The 17,286-nt window shown below is 39.9% G+C and overlaps 1 protein-coding gene and 1 long non-coding RNA gene across 51 annotated transcripts in view; one reads left to right on the top strand and one right to left on the bottom strand.

The window, feature by feature from the left end:
* SORBS2 (sorbin and SH3 domain containing 2) overlaps positions 1 to 17,286 on the top strand; it is a 291,973-nt gene that overhangs the window by 250,381 nt on the left and 24,306 nt on the right. For 27 of the 50 annotated variants that reach the window (XM_042841983.2, XM_065597951.1, XM_042841984.2 and 24 more), the window contains 6 exons: positions 1,776 to 3,350; positions 7,696 to 7,787; positions 9,562 to 9,608; positions 12,350 to 12,464; positions 12,559 to 12,687; positions 17,080 to 17,283. In XM_042841983.2, the coding sequence (XP_042697917.1) occupies positions 1,776 to 3,350; positions 7,696 to 7,787; positions 9,562 to 9,608; positions 12,350 to 12,464; positions 12,559 to 12,687; positions 17,080 to 17,283 (2,162 nt within the window). The remainder of the gene's footprint in view (positions 1 to 1,775; positions 3,351 to 7,695; positions 7,788 to 9,561; positions 9,609 to 12,349; positions 12,465 to 12,558; positions 12,688 to 17,079; positions 17,284 to 17,286) is intronic. The other 23 variants (XM_065597974.1, XM_065597968.1, XM_065597957.1 and 20 more) reach the window with 1 other exon arrangement.
* LOC135983966 (uncharacterized) overlaps positions 1 to 17,286 on the bottom strand; it is a 59,373-nt gene that overhangs the window by 35,710 nt on the left and 6,377 nt on the right. The gene's annotated exons all lie outside the window — the stretch shown is intronic.

Here is a 17,286-nt window from a genome sequence, read left to right as displayed (position 1 = left end):
GGCATTTTGAAAATATCTCATTTGGAATTTAGCTATCATTTCTGCTAATAATGCAATAATCCAGCTCATTTCTTCTATTAGTCCTATGAGTGTAAGAAGAGTAAAAAAAATAGTAAAAACATTTTATCTACAGCAGATAGGGATGTAAATGTGTTGAATAAGTAGGAGCCATTGTTACAGAGAGGCTGCTCTTAATAGCAAAGAAGTAGGTTTTCTAAAAAGGCATGAGTTATGAAGTTGCACTTTGGAGTTCTACATCAGAAAGCTTAACAGCAGGTTAGCATCTCAAGGTAGTTGTCACATAGTGCCATGTGGATGGCTCACATTTGGGATTCAAGCTCAATTCATTACTTGGGCAAGAGCACTGCAGAATGAACCTGGCAGCCAGATGGGGAGCAACACTGATAGGTTCCAGAAATAGCCATATCCAGCTTCACTCAGAAGGACAGTCAGCTAAGTAGGGGAAATAAAAGGAAAAATAGTTGGAACTTTGGGAGGCTTTCGGCAGGAAACACACCCACAAGTACACATAGAAATGTGTCTAGTGAGGCTGCTGCATTGTTCACATATTCTGTTGTAATGTTCCTTCCTAGTCCATTCAGGATCCATTCATCACATAGTTTTACCACACATACACTACTTGAGAGACCAGAAATCTCCCATCCATTCGTATACAGAGATTTTTCTAAGTCGTCTTAGTTAAATGTGCAGCTGCGGTAAATGGTTTGCATACACAACACTGTTTTCCCTTTCATCCTAGACCAGGGGTCGGAACCCTTTCAGAAGTGGTGTGTCGAGTCTTAATTTATTCACTCTAATTTAAGGTTTTGTGTGCCAGTAATACATTTTAACGTTTTTAGAAAGTCTCGCTCTATAAGTCTATAATATATAACTAAACTATTGTTGTATGTAAAGTAAATAAGGTTTTTAAAATGTTTAAGAAACTTCATTTAAAATTAAATTAAAATGCAGAGCCCCACGGACTGGTGGCCAGGACCCGGGCAGTGTGAGTGCCACTGAAAATCAGCTTGTGTGCCGCCTTCGGCACATGTGCCACAGGTTGCCTACCCCTGTCTTAGACCAAACACAACTGTGTGCAAAAGTCAAAATCCAAGTGTACAACAAGAACTTTTTGTCAAACAAATTTACATTTGCTCATTTTTGGCATTTGTTTTTGATGTTATTCTTTAACTTCTATATTTTGGTAGTACTTAAAGGCCAGATCAGATTGAAAGCCATAGTGGTAGGTTCTGTACAAACAATAGATTATGGTTCCTGTCCCTGAGATGGGCCTGAGACAAAGTTCAGTTCTGCCTCTGGATTCATGCTTTTCCAGAAGTAGGGTGTCTTCAAATCCAGACTTTTGGTTTGGCCCCATCTCTACCTCTTCTGTAGTTGTATTGTCTTTCTACCAGCCTCAGAACCAATGGTACCTTTTTATATGTGGTACTTTTAATGTAAAGATTAACACTCTAGTATTTAAATGTGTTTTATTATTAATAGAAACATATGGCACTAAATCCTTTCTGATGTTTAAATTATATAGAGTAAATTTTTACAGTTGGAAAATTAAATAATTGTTTAGCATGGATTATTTGCTTTTCTCTTCTAATCTTTAGCAATGTGTATGCTGTACTTGATTGCTAGATTAGATACACTAACTGCTTTCTCTTTTCTGTTCTTTCTGATATTTACTGACATTATTTCCAACTTTTTGAACCTGTTAATTTCTGGCAATGTCTCTTTTTTACCATGCTGCTCAATGGATTATAAAGGTGGAGATATTAGCCAAGTGTATCCATCCCTTTTCAGTTATTCAGTGCACAACCACAACACTTCAAATGAATTAGATTATTGTAGCTCTTATAGACAGCATTTGGCTGTTCCAAGTGATTCAAGAAGGGCAATCCATTATAAGAATGGCTGGCAAATGACTCGTCAGAATGCAGAAGTCTGGAGCAGCACAGAAGAAACTGCCTCTCCCAAGCGGAAATCTCGTAGCTGCGATGATCTGTTAACTGATGATCACGATAGCTTTCCTGATGCACAGGCCAAGTCTGAAAGTATGGTATCTCTCATTTGCGAGGAGGATTCCAAAGGCAGTTGCTCATTGACCTGGGCCTCCCCATATGTTCCTGAGAGCCGCGGTACTAATCGGTCAAGAATTCGTCATAGATCTGCACATGATACCCCAGGATTCCTAAAAATGTATAAGAAGATGCACCGCATCAATCGCAAGGACTTGATGAATTCTGAGGTGATTTGTTCTGTAAAGTCCAGAATATTACAGTATGAAAAAGAACAGCACAAAGGTATGCTTCAGGGCTGGAGAGAGTCTTCTACTGAGGAGGTGCCCAGGGACATGGTGCCTACCAGGATATCTGAATTTGAAAAATTAATTCAAAAATCAAAATCAATGCCGAATTTAGGTGATGAAGCATTATCAACAGTAACATTAGAGCCTCCTAAAAATGGCTTATGTTCAAAGCGGCGATTTTCTATTGAGTCCCTGCTGGAGGAGGAAAATCAAGGTAGACATGCCATTCAAATACAACGCAACTGCAAGCCTAAAACTCTGGTGCCAATTCATATTGAAGTGACCAGTGATGAACCACAAAGATCGCATCTGGAGTTTTCTGACAGTGATCAAGATGGAGTGGTCTCTGACCTCAGTGACTTTATCCAGATAGAAGGCTCATCCTTTTGTAGTGAAAGTGACTTTGACCACTTTTCCTTTACATCTTCTGAGAGTTTTTATGGATCAGGCCACCATCACCATCACCACCACCACCACCACAAGCATCTCATCAGCTCCTGCAAGGGGCGATGCCCAGCATCCTACACCCGCTTCACCACCATGTTAAAGCATGAAAGGGCTAAACAGGAAAGTACTGAAGATCCAAGGAGACAAGAAGCAGAATCTGGCCTCTCTAAGATAGCATTCCTAGTCAGTCCAGTGCCTTTCCGGAGGAAAAAAAGTTCAGCCCCTAAAAAACAGACTGAGAAGACTAAATGCAAATCATCTGTGTTCGACGCTCTAGATTCTGCTCTTAAAGATATCTGTGACCAAATTAAAGCAGAAAAGAGAAGGGGAAGCTTGCCTGACAACAGTATATTACATAGACTTATTACTGAATTGCTTCCAGACATACCCGAAAGGAATTCATCTCTTAAAGCTCTTAGAAAAAGTCCCATGCACCAGCCTTTTCATCCACTGCCTCAAGATGGTGCCATTCATTGTCCGCTGTACCAAAATGATTGTGGAAGACTACCTCTTAGTGCCTCTTTTCAAGACATGGATACAACCAACAACAACAAGCAAGACAATGATAGTGCACTGTGTTTCCAAGGTGGATTACCTTCCTTTCCTTTATTCTTGTGATTGAGTCATCCACCCTTGTTCCTTTCATTTCCAACCCTTTGTCATTTCATTTTTGAGTATTTATTTATGCAGTTTAGAATATGTGTTTACCATATAAAAGGCATGATGAAGAAAGGGTATTATTTTTACATAGCTATATGTGATAATATAAGATGGATAGAGTAGTTGTTCATCCACAACAATATAGTAATCTGGTTATCAAATGATGACAGCAATAGTTTTCAATAATTGGAGCTTTACAAGGACAAAGATTTTCTGATCATTAAAAGGGCTTCACGGTATAATAAATATATGCATCATAATGTGATGACCACTGGAAAAAAAAATGCAGTAGCTCTTCCATTTTGTTTATAATAACAAATGTGCACTGCACATTAATAATATTAGTAAATAATGTCATACTAACAATATTTTTATGTACAACAGATGAAAATCTGAACGTTTTATAATGAATTCTGTCCATTTTATAAAATTGTATTCAGTTCTGTCACAAATTATGCTACCTTTGAGCAATGCAACATTTTTGTGAATAGAGCTCTAGGCTATTTATAGTGAAGGTTCCATTTCCACTGCTCAAATGATACACTTTGCAATTTCCATTGCAGCAAAATTATTGAATGAAAATGTCTCCATTAAATTTTGAGACAGGCACTATCCCTTTGAAATGGCAAACAGAAAATGAAAATAATCAAAACTTGAAGGATACTGTCAAGGTGAATACTAGTAGAAACTGATCTCTCTTGACAGGGATCTAGTTTTAAACTTCATACCATGAGAAGTTTATTGTTCTATTTCTCTCTCTTTTTTTTAATCATTGCTTGAGTTTAAAATATTTTTAAAAGTTTGACTGACCGTGATATTCACCGTAAGCAAACTATTGTAATATTGTAACAGCATGTGTGCACTGCTGTATCTACTGGCAGACTCGGAGAGTTGAATGTCTTTTGTAAAGACATTTCAAACCTGAGTTTTTTATTTTAAAAAGTGATCAGAGTACTCAAGGTAAGAATGACAAAATGGACTGCCAAAGAATTCTGTTTTTAGACATACCCTCTTTAAAGGTGTCTCTTCAGTTATTATGATGATCGCTTTATAAGGCTATTCCTGAATCATGTAATTGAAGAAGTGGGAAATCTATGGCTTTATAATATAAATTGTGGAGTATACGCCTCTTATTTTTTCTTTAACGTTCTTGTCCTGTGCTGAAATTTTTGCTAGTGCCACATTTGCCAAAAAATATCAAGTGTATTCTGCAAGACTGCTGCTGCGTTATCTTAACAAGTTAAAATAAAATACACAATGGAGTCAGTAAAACCTCTCTTGCAAAACATCATTAGTTTCATCAGTCATGGTTTTGAAATGTCTTTAATTATTTACTGGCATTGAATCATGATGAGTCATCATAAACAGAACCAGAAATGTGTATAAAAGGATTTAGGTGCAGCTCTCATTTGTATTTGCACAAATTGGAAGTAATTCCTTTGAAGTCACTGGGTTTACCCCAGATTTACACTGAAGTAAGTGAGAGCACAATCTGTCCCTATTTTTCAAATATAGCTCCAAACAGGTTTTCTTCTAGAAATAATGATCTCAGGAACTCTACCATTGTGTGTCCTGTATTTGTGCATTTCTTAAAATAATTTTTTGCAAACCACATTATTTTTAGCTGAGCTATACGTTTTATATGAAATGCACTTTTCATAATATATTGATATTGAAATTCTACTCTTCAGATTATCAGCAAAATCCTGCCCTTTGCTGTACTGATGTGCAAGGGTAGGGAAGGATCTATGGTGCCTCTATCCGCCAAGAAAGCAGGGGAGAGGGATCTCTCCCCAGACTCGAGAGCAGTAGGAGGTATCACAACTAGCCCTCTTGTCCATCCATCATGTCTGCAATAGGATATGGACTGCAGTGAGAGGGGCATGTCCAGCAGCCCAGCCAGGCTAGCAAGCATGTTGCTATTACTGGCAAGCATAGCTGAGTGTATACTGTTCTCCTTGCTCTGAGAAGCAGCAAAGTACAGTCTCTCCATAATGTTTCAGTCCCCATTTAGAATCCTGCCCTAGTCAACAGGATTTCATATCAAACATGACCTACCAGGTATTGTGTCTCACCTCCCTCATAATATTTATAGATTTAAATTATAGCTTGTCTTTTATACATGTGATATTGGTGAAGAGGGGACAGGGAGCACCCTAGAATACTAGCGCAGGAACAGGACAAGATATTGACTGACAACTGACTAACCCACTATAAGGGTGTCTCCAGCCCCTGGAGGTACGATCAGCCCTCCAGCAGCTTGGCCCTTACAGAGCGCACACCACTCCATTTTGGAGCAGCAGTAAGAAGTAACTGCTGAACACGCCGCCTCTAACCCCTCCAGCTATTTTCCCTGCACAGGTAGAATGGCTCAGTAACCCTCCCATTGGCTACTCCCCCTTCGGACACACACACAAAGGTGACTCAAAAGAGCAAGGGCAGTTTAGTGCCCATTGTATGGATTGCACAGAAATCCCCACTAATACTGATAAACGTGTACAATTCCAAAGCTATTTTGTGCAACTGCTTAAATAAAATAACCACCAATCCAAACCTTAACAGATTGCAAATTCACACTTAAAAAATAACCATTGCGTATAATGGCTTCAGTGACAATGCAGGACCTGATATGATGAAGATGGAAATATTGCAGTGACACTCAGTTCCTTAATATATAGTATACAATGCATGTTAGCAGGATGTTCCATTGGCCTCATACCCAAGCTGATAATAACCAAAGCATTATGCTAATATGTGCTTCGTTCCATGCTATATATTGTGGGACCAGTTGTGTTTCTGTGAGGCACAGCTGCACTGAAAGAAAGGGCAGAGAACACCTGTGCAGGGGTCTCTGGTGTCATGTCATAAAGAATCACAGAAGGCCTTCTTATAACTTAGAACAAGGAACTTTAGTGAAATAAACTGAACTAGGTTATTCCTTAAGCTGCAGTGTTTGCTCTGCTCCACTGCAGAGTTTCTGCCCAAAACCTTCCCAGCACCCTTCCTACCTGGCTTACTACTATAGTTTTAAAGATATAGTGCATATATCCCAACACCTGGAGACTTTATGCCTGTGCAGGGAACATAGGCCCTCATTCAGGAAAATACCCCTAATCCAGAAAAGCACTTATGCATGTTTAAGGGCTTTCCGGAATTGCCACAATGTACCTGCTGCTGTTAGTAAGCTTATGATGAGCAATTAATACACCTTTCCACTCCCCATCACTGCTCTACAAACCTCCATTATACATCAGTCGCCTCAGAGCTATGGTTTTTAGAGTGCAGTATACCAGAGAACATTGAGATCTCTGGTTTTTCTGTAAGAGTCAAAGAAGTTTGACCCCAAAGTGATTAATTAAATGCTTTCAGTTCTGTGTTCCCAGTAGTACTTCTTGACAGAGGGATAGGCTGGGTAGGAACAGATCATGTGAACTGAAAAAAAGAGAAGCAAACATTATTATTGTTCTCTTCACTAGCAGATGTCAATGTGGCACTAGGAAAATACAGTAGAGGAACTCTCATGAGTAAGAGGAGATGGGTTCGTTCAATCTCCAAAATGTCCATAGGCTTGAAATAATTCCCTTTGTTTTAATTTCACACAAGCAGCCCACCGGACTATATTGAGTGCAAGACTTTCATTTAAGAATTCTTCATTTTATTTTATTTTTTCAAAATTTATTAAAATAAATATGCACATAATGACAATAGCAAACTGTGCTTTACAGCAAATATGCCACTCAGACTGGTGAGTAATGATTTATACTCCGTATCTTAAAATAAAGAGTTATTTTATGACAATAACAGACTTTTAATTTTCCATGTGCAACTTAATGAATGCCTCAGGTAAAAGGGAAATACATATTGCAGAAAAAAATCTTGTTAATTTTTCTCTCATTGTGGCATGCTTTAAACACCGTCCATGCATGTAATTATGTGTTTACATTGTTATCACTCAGACATGTTTCTTGAACCCTTCTGTATTTGAACCCAAGATGTATTTGTTTATGTTGGTAGTGCAGGAACTATACTCCATCTCTACTGTGGGTCAGATGAACGTTTGTGGTAGGGATTTATTGTCATTTTTGGTTTTTTTTTCTTTAAAAAGGATATTTTAATAATCATTAATGTCATGTAATTTTTCTGTTAAAGGGGGATGAATAAACTCAAGCTCTCCATTTCTAGGTGTAGTTTCCCTTTAAATAAAATGTAGCAGCACTGCAGAATTAACTTGCTTCCAACTTGAGATTCATGCAATGACATTTTATTTGCAGTAGACCAGGAGTCTCCTGGGAGCTATTCTTCTGCTTTGACTGATGTGGGTCGATGTACTCCACGGGAGAGAAGAGGAATTCCAGACAGAGAGGTAGTTAAACAGGAATAAATAACTGAGCGGCATTCAAAGCCAAAGGAGCATTTATGAGACAATCCAATAACATTTACAAGATAAAGTTTTGTGTGATGCTAAGAAACTGTAATGATGACGATCATCGGAGCATTTAGGCAACCAGTCATTAAGAGAGGGTAACAGAAAGTGTTTTTAATGTTGCATGAAGAACAACATATTTATCTTTCTTTAATGATTAGTACTTAAGATGAAATTGTATTTTCTACTGATGTTTAAATGGACCAGGACACTCCTGCAGGGGGTTTGCTGATATTTTATGTCAGAAAGGACTGAGAAATGGCAGATGGGACAATAATCTAGAGGAAAACGAATGACTGTGCAGGCTAATATCCTGAGTAACTGTCGCAGGTGGTTTTAGGGCTGCCAGGAAGATTTCTGCTCCAAAATCACTTCTATTTTTTACTATGTAAGAGTCTGTTTGAGTACTTTGAGCACTGTCCCTAATTTCTATGGCAAAATAATTTTTTGATTGATCATTCTAATTACATAGTGATTGCTTATGCTATTGCTTATGCTTCAGACAAAAAAATATTAAAACCTTAAAAAGAGAGAGAAAGCATAAAGGCAGCATGAAATGCCAGCATAGTAGAAGGAATGGGAGACCCTGGAATGTATGTATGGAATGTATTATTTAGTCTATTTTAGAACTTTTCTAGTTCAAGAACCTCTCCAAACTTTTATTTTTTATTTTTTTGAGGGTTTTTCTCCCATTGCAGTGGAGGCGGGTAAATTCTCAATAAACCAAACAATGTCTTTAGACCAGAGGTTGTTCAGCTTTTTCATAGAGCCACATTTATACAGAGATTTATCTTGTGCATCATCTTCCCCCTCACTCATGAGTTCACAGACTGACTACCCTCTCCTTCACAATGAGACAGGCCATGTTCTCTCCCTCTCACGACATCGGAGACTAGTAGTAAGAAAGTATTTAATTTATTTTAAACTGCCTTTTACTGTAATTTAGTAGCCAAGAACAAGGTGAGTTGGTCACAGGGTGTCAATCAGCTCTCCTCAGGCAATGAGTGGTCATGGGACCATAGCTTAAGATGGCTTTGGGCCAATCTGCTGGTTTAATGGTAGCATATAATGTTATTACCTAGGAGATTTGAGATCAGATCTACTAGGTCCTAGGTTTCATAAGACTACTATTATGTAACTCCTATTGGGAGAAGTAGAGAAGAGTCTAGTTCTTGTCCTTCATTGAAAGAAATTGCCACAGTGCGAACTAATTAATGGGAAAACAGACACATTCCAAGTGCAGGGACAATGTTCTGCTATTCCTTCCTAATCAAATTGAAAATCACATTTCAGTCTGAAACTATGTAACTACTAATGTTATAAGCAACCCTTAAGATGACTCTAACGAAAAAAGATTAGAGAAGAAGTAGAACATTGCAGAAGTATGCTGACTTTGCTAACTTTAAATATAAAGGTAAAAATGTTAAAATATCTGCCTAATGTTAGGTTCTTACATCTATTTTTAGGCACCTAAATAAATGGTTTTATTTTCAAAAGTCCTGAGCACTCAGCAATTCCCATTTACTTCAGAGGGTACTGCATGCTTTTGAAAATAAACCCACGTATGCAAGTGTTTGAATATGGATTTAAAAGAAGTGTAACCTTTAGGCACCCATCTTTGAAAATCTTGGCTTATTTTTTTTACAGGCTAAACATTATTTTTATAATATGATAATATTACATGTAAGTGTTAATCACTTTGCCTGCTTTTCAGAGGCTGCCAGCTCGAGCAGTATATGACTTTAAGGCTCAGACCTCTAAGTAAGTATTAACGTTTTGTTGGTTAGTTAAGAGTATGTATGAATGCAAGGGCAACCTTTTTAATACCTGTCTCACCTGTTCTAACCAATGGTCAAAAATTGTGACCGTGTCAGCAGTACATTTCTGTTGAGGGATACCAGCCTCAAGAAGCTACCCAGAACTCTGCTCTGCCTAAGCAGTAGCCCATGAATAAGTAAGCTGTGTAAGCAGCCATTTCATATTTAAAATGTTTGAATGATGTAACACTAATAATATTTGTTCAAATGTGGGAGTGGCTATGCATCCTCAGCACACATTTTTACCTTGTAGTCCTGGCCACCGGTCCGAGGGGCTCTGCATTTTAATTTAATTTTAAATGAAGCTTCTTAAACATTTTAAAAACCTTATTTACTTTACATAAAACAATGGTTTAGTTATATATTATAGACTTATAGAAAAAGATCTTCTAAAAATGTTAAAATGTATTACTGGCACACGAAATCTTAAATTAGAGTGGATAAATGAAGACTCAGCACACCGCTTCTGAAAGGTTGCTGACCCGTGCTGTAGACTATAAAAGATCCAAAAGAGCACCTACATTCCATCATCCATAAGATCCCCAGTGTTTATCCCATTTTTTTTCATAAATGAAGGGCTAACAACATTATGTCACCTACATTATGCTCCTGGTCTCTAAACGTAAGGGAATCTGGAACTGTGTGGGGAGTAGGTTAGGGGATGTGGAGCTTGAAAAGTAGAGGGATAATATAGGAGAGAAGACAATGGCCAAGATTTTCAAGTCACTAGTGATATTGGATGCCTGAATTTTTGGGTGTCCACAGGGCCGGTGCAACCACTAGGCGAACTAGGCGGTCGCCTAGGGTGCCAAGTGGTTGGGGGCGCCAAAAAGCAGAGGCACGGGAGAGCCAGAGCGTCGGCTTGCAGGGGCGGTGAGCCCCAGCCATGGAGGAGCCGGCATAGCGCAGGGGGGCAACAGCCCTGCAAAGGCGGCAGCGCCACTAGCGGGGAGCAGCCACACCCCCCGCCCCTCCTGCCCAGGCTGTGGCCCTGCGCGCCCCCCCCCCCCCCCGAGGGCTCCTGCAGGCTGCAGCAGATGCATGCAGGCGGCGGTCCCCGTGCGCCCCCCCAGCTCTCCCCTCGCCGCGCTTGGGTTCTGCGGCTCCCGGGAGTGTGAGCTGCTGCCGGGGCACGGGGCCCAGAGCCTGCTCCGAGAGGGGCAGTGGTGGCGGCGGCTCACACTCCCAGGAGCCGCAGTGCCCGAGCGTGGCGAGAGGGGAGCCGGGGGGGAACACGGGGGCCGTCGCCCACAGCCCGGGCAGGCGCGCCCCCCGGCTCCTCCCTCACCGCGCTCAGATTCTGTGGCTCCTGGGAGTGTGAGCTGCCGCCGCTGCCCCTCCTGGACATCCCCCCCTCCCACTGCCTCAGCACTCTGCGGGGGAGGGGCTGCACGCACGGCACCCCAGCAGCGTGTTTTGCTTCCACATGGAGCCAGCGTCTGACCGGCATAGGCATGGTAAGGGGAGTCCCGGGGGGCAGTCAGGGAGCAGGGCGAACCGATGTGCAAGGGGGGGCGCAAGGTGGAAGTTTCGCCTAGGGTGCAAAATATCCTTGCACCGGCCCTGGGTGTCCAACTTGAGATACTTTAAAGGGACTTGATTCTCAGAAAGTGCTAAGCACTTGCCAATTTGGGCACCAAAAACTGAGCCAACCAAAATCATTAGCCAGCTTTTAAAATCTTGACCAAGATTTTCAACGTAGACCCATTTCAAAGGGGTATATTCTGTGAGAATCAAGACCAAAAAAAAATACAGTGGACCAAATTCTGCTCTCGTTAATAGTAACACAACTCCACTGAAGTTCATTGAGTTAAGTGGGTGTAAATGAAAAGAGAATTTGAACTTGTATTTAAAGAAGAGAAGACACATTTGATAGGGAAAGGAAAATTATTTCATATTTCTTAGAGTATTACAAACAGTTGAGATCAAAATCTATTCAAAAACTACCCTGACAATAACCCTTTACATTTAAACAGTGACATAGATCTCTCATCATGTCTTTTGATGCCCTTTTGACCTAAATATAAAGGACTGTTATGTGCACCTATATTAGTAATTCACACAAAGATAGCAATTGACTGAATCTTCATGCATAGTAAACTGAATGTTTGTTTATACAGAACATAATCCTGTCCTTTACACCAGTGAACCATGCAGAGTGGGCTGAGTGGGTCAGGGCAGGAGGGTGCCTGAGCCAACTTGCTGGGGTAGGATAGGATAATTCATGGAGGTATGGCAGGAATGTGAAGTGTAGTGCACCTTTCTGCTTTTATAAAAGGGAGCACCTAAAGGCTCTCCTATCCACCTATGGATCGGCAGCTGAAGTAGCATCCACACAAGAGGGACAGAAGACACCGAACTTGCATGCAGATCCACGTGTATTTGGGGCTATGATGTAGATCAGGCCTATCTCTTTAGTGGACCAAAACCAGACTCCAAACCCAAATACCCCAAGTTTCAGATTCAGATCTGATTCTGAATCCAAACATTGCTGCTTGTGCCAATCTGCATTTTACAATTATTTTATTATATATTATCCACTGGGATACGCAGTATGATTACGATGCTCCTTTCTCAGATATTTGTTGTTAAATTACATGTATAAACAGCACTGGAACTTCTGAAGCAATTAGAGCAGTTCAATCACAAATCAGAAAATGTCTGACTAAAATAAATCTGTTACAGGGAACTGTCCTTTAAGAAAGGAGATACTGTCTATATCCTCAGGAAAATAGATCAAAACTGGTATGAGGGAGAACACTACGGAAGAGTTGGAATTTTCCCAATTTCTTATGTTGAGGTTGGTCTGTTGTTTTAATTTCTGGGATTAGTTTTTAAAATAGATGCACAAATTACATGGAAATAATGCAAAAAAATTCATGTTCTCCTTTCAGAAACTTTCTCCCCCAGAAAAAGCACAGCCTGCCAGGCCACCTCCTCCAGCACAAGTTGGAGAGATTGGAGAAGCTATTGCCAAATATAACTTCAGTGCAGACACAAATGTGGAACTATCATTGAGAAAGGTAACATCTAGAGTTATCTTCAGTGAAAAACATCTACACTGAATAACTGTTTATAAATAAAACAACTTAAAAATTTGAACATAAATGCTATTGTTTCACCTACTCTGAAATCACAGAAGAGCTACACACAAAGCAAAATACTAGTAGTGGGATATTTGCAGAGAACTTAATTAACCTTCTTTGCTTCATATCTCCAGGTATCTATCTCTACATTTGTGAATGGTGTAAATGTGTTAGGCATGCAAAACAGGTAATTAGGTTGTACTTGCCTGATTTGCACATGCAAACAACAGGTTGCATGTACAAATCAGGTAATTGGGTGCCTAATTGCCCAAATTGCATGTACATTACCCATCTACACATTTTTCAATTGCCTCTTTCCTCAACCACAATTGTGGGGCCTGCAATTTTATAGGTGCACCCACTGTTTTGGGTATATAACAGGAGATTTTAAAACTGTGATGGCTTATCTATGGACATTTTTGGAAGCCCCTGTGACATTTTGTGGATTACCCAGACCAATAAGGGGTTCTGTCACAGCCTGCCTTATAACTTTGGGTTCCTTAATACTATTCTGCTATGACTCAGAACCCTGACAGCCTACAAATAGGTCTCAACCCTGGCTTCCACCAGCCTAGTTACTCTTTGCAGGATGACCTCAGCAACCTCTTCCGATCCTGAGTCCCCGCAGATCTGTCTCCCTGAGTTCTTAACTACAAGATACTCAGACTTTTCCTTTCTGGTTTGACACCTCTGAACGAGTAAAACCTGCCCCCAGTGATCAGTTCACTTTGGCACACACACTTCACACAGTTTGCATACCAGAGACCTCCTTGGGGTAAAAATAAAGAAAAAGTTTATTCAATAGAAAAGTCAAAGATGAAATAGTAAGGGAGAGCAAACAAATACAAGTTGCACAGAAAATAAACAGGAAGACACAATCTCAGGCTTTACGCTTCTATGTTAGCTAAATTCCATTTTCTAATACAAGTTACCTATTGCCTCTGTGAAGTTTCCCTGCATAACCCCTGCCATAGAGAGGATCCAGTGTTTCATGGACAGCACCCCACTTAGATGCTGGACCTCCATTTCTGGATAGCTTTCACTTAAACCCCTTACTGTTCAACAGGATTTGCAGGGTTGGTGGGTTGTTTTTACTTCTTCTTTCTCTCAGACTATGGTAATTCATGGTTACAAAGTGCAGGGAAACTCCCTTCTTCCTTAGGGCTTGTCTACAGTACGAAGTTATGTCGACGTAAGGCACCTTACATTGACTTAACTGTGTAAACATACACACTACAATGTTCCTCCCACCCCTGTCACTCGCCCACTACGTCGCCCTAGTAAATCCACCTCTATGAGAGGCATAAGGCTTAGGTCGACATAGTTGGTGCAATGCAGTGTCTGTATAGATACTGTGTTACTTGCATCGCCTGTTGGCTGTCAGAGTGGCTGACAGCCAGAGCTGTGAAATTAGCAAGAATGTCAGTTTCACTGCTGGTAGGGTTCCTGTTTTGAAATTGAGTGTGGCGGGGGTGGGGGGGAGTGGGGATGAGGGAAGGGTGTTCCAGCTGTGAACCCTGTAGTGATGAGAACCCAGGCTGTGGGTTCCCTTCAGAACTCCCAACTGGAGCCCGGCTGCAGCCAGGGCTCTCTGCTCCTCTTAAGTCAGTGCAAGCGCTCCTGGTGAGGACACGCTCCACTAACGAAAGAGGGTAGTGTGCACATGGAAAAAACGCAGTAATTACTGCAGAAACAACAAGGAGTCTGGTGGCACCTTAAAGACTAACAGATTTATTTGGGCATAAGCTTTCGTGGGTAAAAACCTCACTTCTTCAGATGCATCTGAAGAATGGCCTGACTTTTCTGCATCTGAAGAAGTGAGGTTTTTACCCACGAAAGCTTATGCCCAAATAAATCTGTTAGTCTTTAAGGTGCCACCAGACTCCTTGTTGTTTTTGTAGATACAGACTAATACGGCTACCCCCTGATACTTGACAGTAATTACTGCAATGGCTTTAAGTCAACCTGTAGTGTAGTGCAGTGTTGACAAGGCCTGACTTTTCCAAGGCTGTTTTTTTTCTCTCTCAATTTCAATGTCTTCCCATTAATTTAAATAGACTACCATTGTCTTTCCCTGGGTTGTACAATGCTAGATGCTTGGAGCTAGTTTCATGTAAACAATTAGCCTGAGAGGTGCCCCTCCCTGCCACACACACACACACACACACACACACACACACACACACATTGTGAAGTGCATCCTAGCTATAGTTACAATGTTCTACATATACATAACCTGTATACATATCTCATAATGACCATCAAGTTCAGAACATTACATGCTTTCATAAAAGATTTTACTTGACATATAATTATACACTATAACATTGTATGCAACCAGTTCAGTTGCTTATTCTTTGGGGTTCAGACACCTTGGTCTCCCTTTGGGTTGTCCGGAATCTGAATGTCACAGCAATATATTAAATAAATACTATTCCATAATTCCAAGTTTGAATCTCATATTATTATCACACACTTGGGTATTATTTTAAGAGGTTTTATTATAATACAGACTTGTGCTGTTTGGAATCTACTATCCTGGCTGTAAGATATTTGGTGCAAGTTTCTAATTAAAGAAATATTTCTTCTTGGATTGAACGCCAATATTTTCTTTCTAATTGTAATACTAATTCTTGCTGTTTCAACAACATATGGCAATTTAAAATAGTATTCTTAAACATAAATCTACAAATCAAACCATATTTATTGAATAATTCCAAATTAGGCATAGCAAGATATTAAATATTAATGTATTTCACCAAGTGATACATCTTTATCATAAGATGTTTAATCCCCAGATGATCTGGTGATGAAAGGGCATTATTCATACACAGAACAAAGATTACAAAAATATGGACATGAAAACATCTTCCATGTAAAACCTACTACACTGATTAGTAAAGCAAATGTAAAATTTCAAACTTTGGTTCCTAAATTTCGGTACCATAAGCCATGATTAGCATCCAAAATAAGTGATATTGATATTCATAACCCACAATGAAGTGACTGGAAGCTGAAGAGTGCTCAGTATCTCTGAAAATCAGTTGTTTATCATAGAATCATAGAATATCAGGGTTGGAAGGGACCTCAGGAGGTCATCTAGTCCAACCCCCTGCTCAAAGCAGGACCAATCCCCACATGTATTCCAGATGCTTAACATTAGGTATGCAGGCTTGAAAACATTTGCCATTAGGACTATTAAAACAAAATAAGATTTTTTACTGGTAACAAGTAGAAAAATTTGTATCCATAGGGTAATTCTGGCTCATTCACACTTTCCTGGTGAAAAAAGGCCGATGCCAGATGGTCTGGTAGGAAGGAATACACTGATCTATTTTTCATCTGACATGACTGAGCCCAGAACATGATCTTATGGATGGTGATTCAGGGACTGATCCAGCACCCATTGAAGGTGCTGGGAGTCTTTCCATTTACTTCAGTCTTGCTGAATCAGGCCCATACTATGTTTAGTATGCCCTAAAATCAGGAAGACTGAAGTGAAGGATTAATTTTCTTAAGGTGAATATTAAACATGAGCATTATAATGTGAACTTCTGGTTATAAACATTGTAAACATTCATGTTTATAACTCCTGGATTTTATATTCACAGGAGTTGCTATCTTCATAGCCTGGTTTTGATGAAAGAGTGGCTGGCACTTGTTTGTTCTTGTTTGTTCAACTAGAGATGCTTTTATGGTACTCACAAATCAACAACAGAAACAAAATCACATAAAACTAAGAGGACTTTGAGATGGAAGGGTGGGCATTGAAAAAAAGTTGTCCTGCAGGAGACATGATAAAATGTATGTTATATAAAACAAACAGGAGTCCATAAAATTTTAATAAGGAGAAAAGTACTTTAGTATGGCCTTTTTCTTAATCTTTACTGGATTTTCAAGAAAAATACAAAACCAAACAATGTGACAAGCAAAACATTTAAATTAATACAACAGTCACTATTACTGACTGCAGGAAGGGGCCAGGTCAGTGGTCTAATGGAACAATAGTGTACTGCCATGTAGGCATCTAAGTTCTGAGCTTGAATTCAGAACTCAGACGCCCACTGACCAGAGCAAAGTGCACCTCAATTGTTGTTTAGTATCTGGTATAGGAATGGCATTCATAGACCAACACAGGCCCTCTCTTGCTGGAACGATAGCATTATGTGAAGTTAATGGGAAAGTGGGGGAGATTCTGAAGGCTCTGACCAGGGCCACAAAGGACCCCCATGAAAAAATATTGTGATATGTTGAGATAACTTTATTTTCTGAATAGTTTATATTTTTATCACTTGTCCACTGATAATTAATTTTGATAATGCATTACAGGGAGACAGAGTAATTCTTCTTAAGCGAGTTGATCAAAACTGGTATGAAGGTAAAATACCAGGAACCAACAGACAAGGCATCTTCCCTGTTTCCTATGTAGAAGTCATCAAAAAGAATGCATCAAAAGGTGCTGGTGACTACCCTGATCCTCCAATACCCCAAAGCTATTCTAGTGATAGAATACACCATTTAAGTTCAACTAAGGTA

Source organism: Chrysemys picta, chromosome 5 (assembly GCF_011386835.1).
Source record: "Chrysemys picta bellii isolate R12L10 chromosome 5, ASM1138683v2, whole genome shotgun sequence".
In the NCBI taxonomy this organism is placed as follows: Eukaryota; Metazoa; Chordata; order Testudines; family Emydidae; genus Chrysemys; species Chrysemys picta.
The sequence above is the reverse complement of the archived record's forward strand: the minus strand, read 5'-3'. Positions and strand labels throughout refer to the sequence as shown.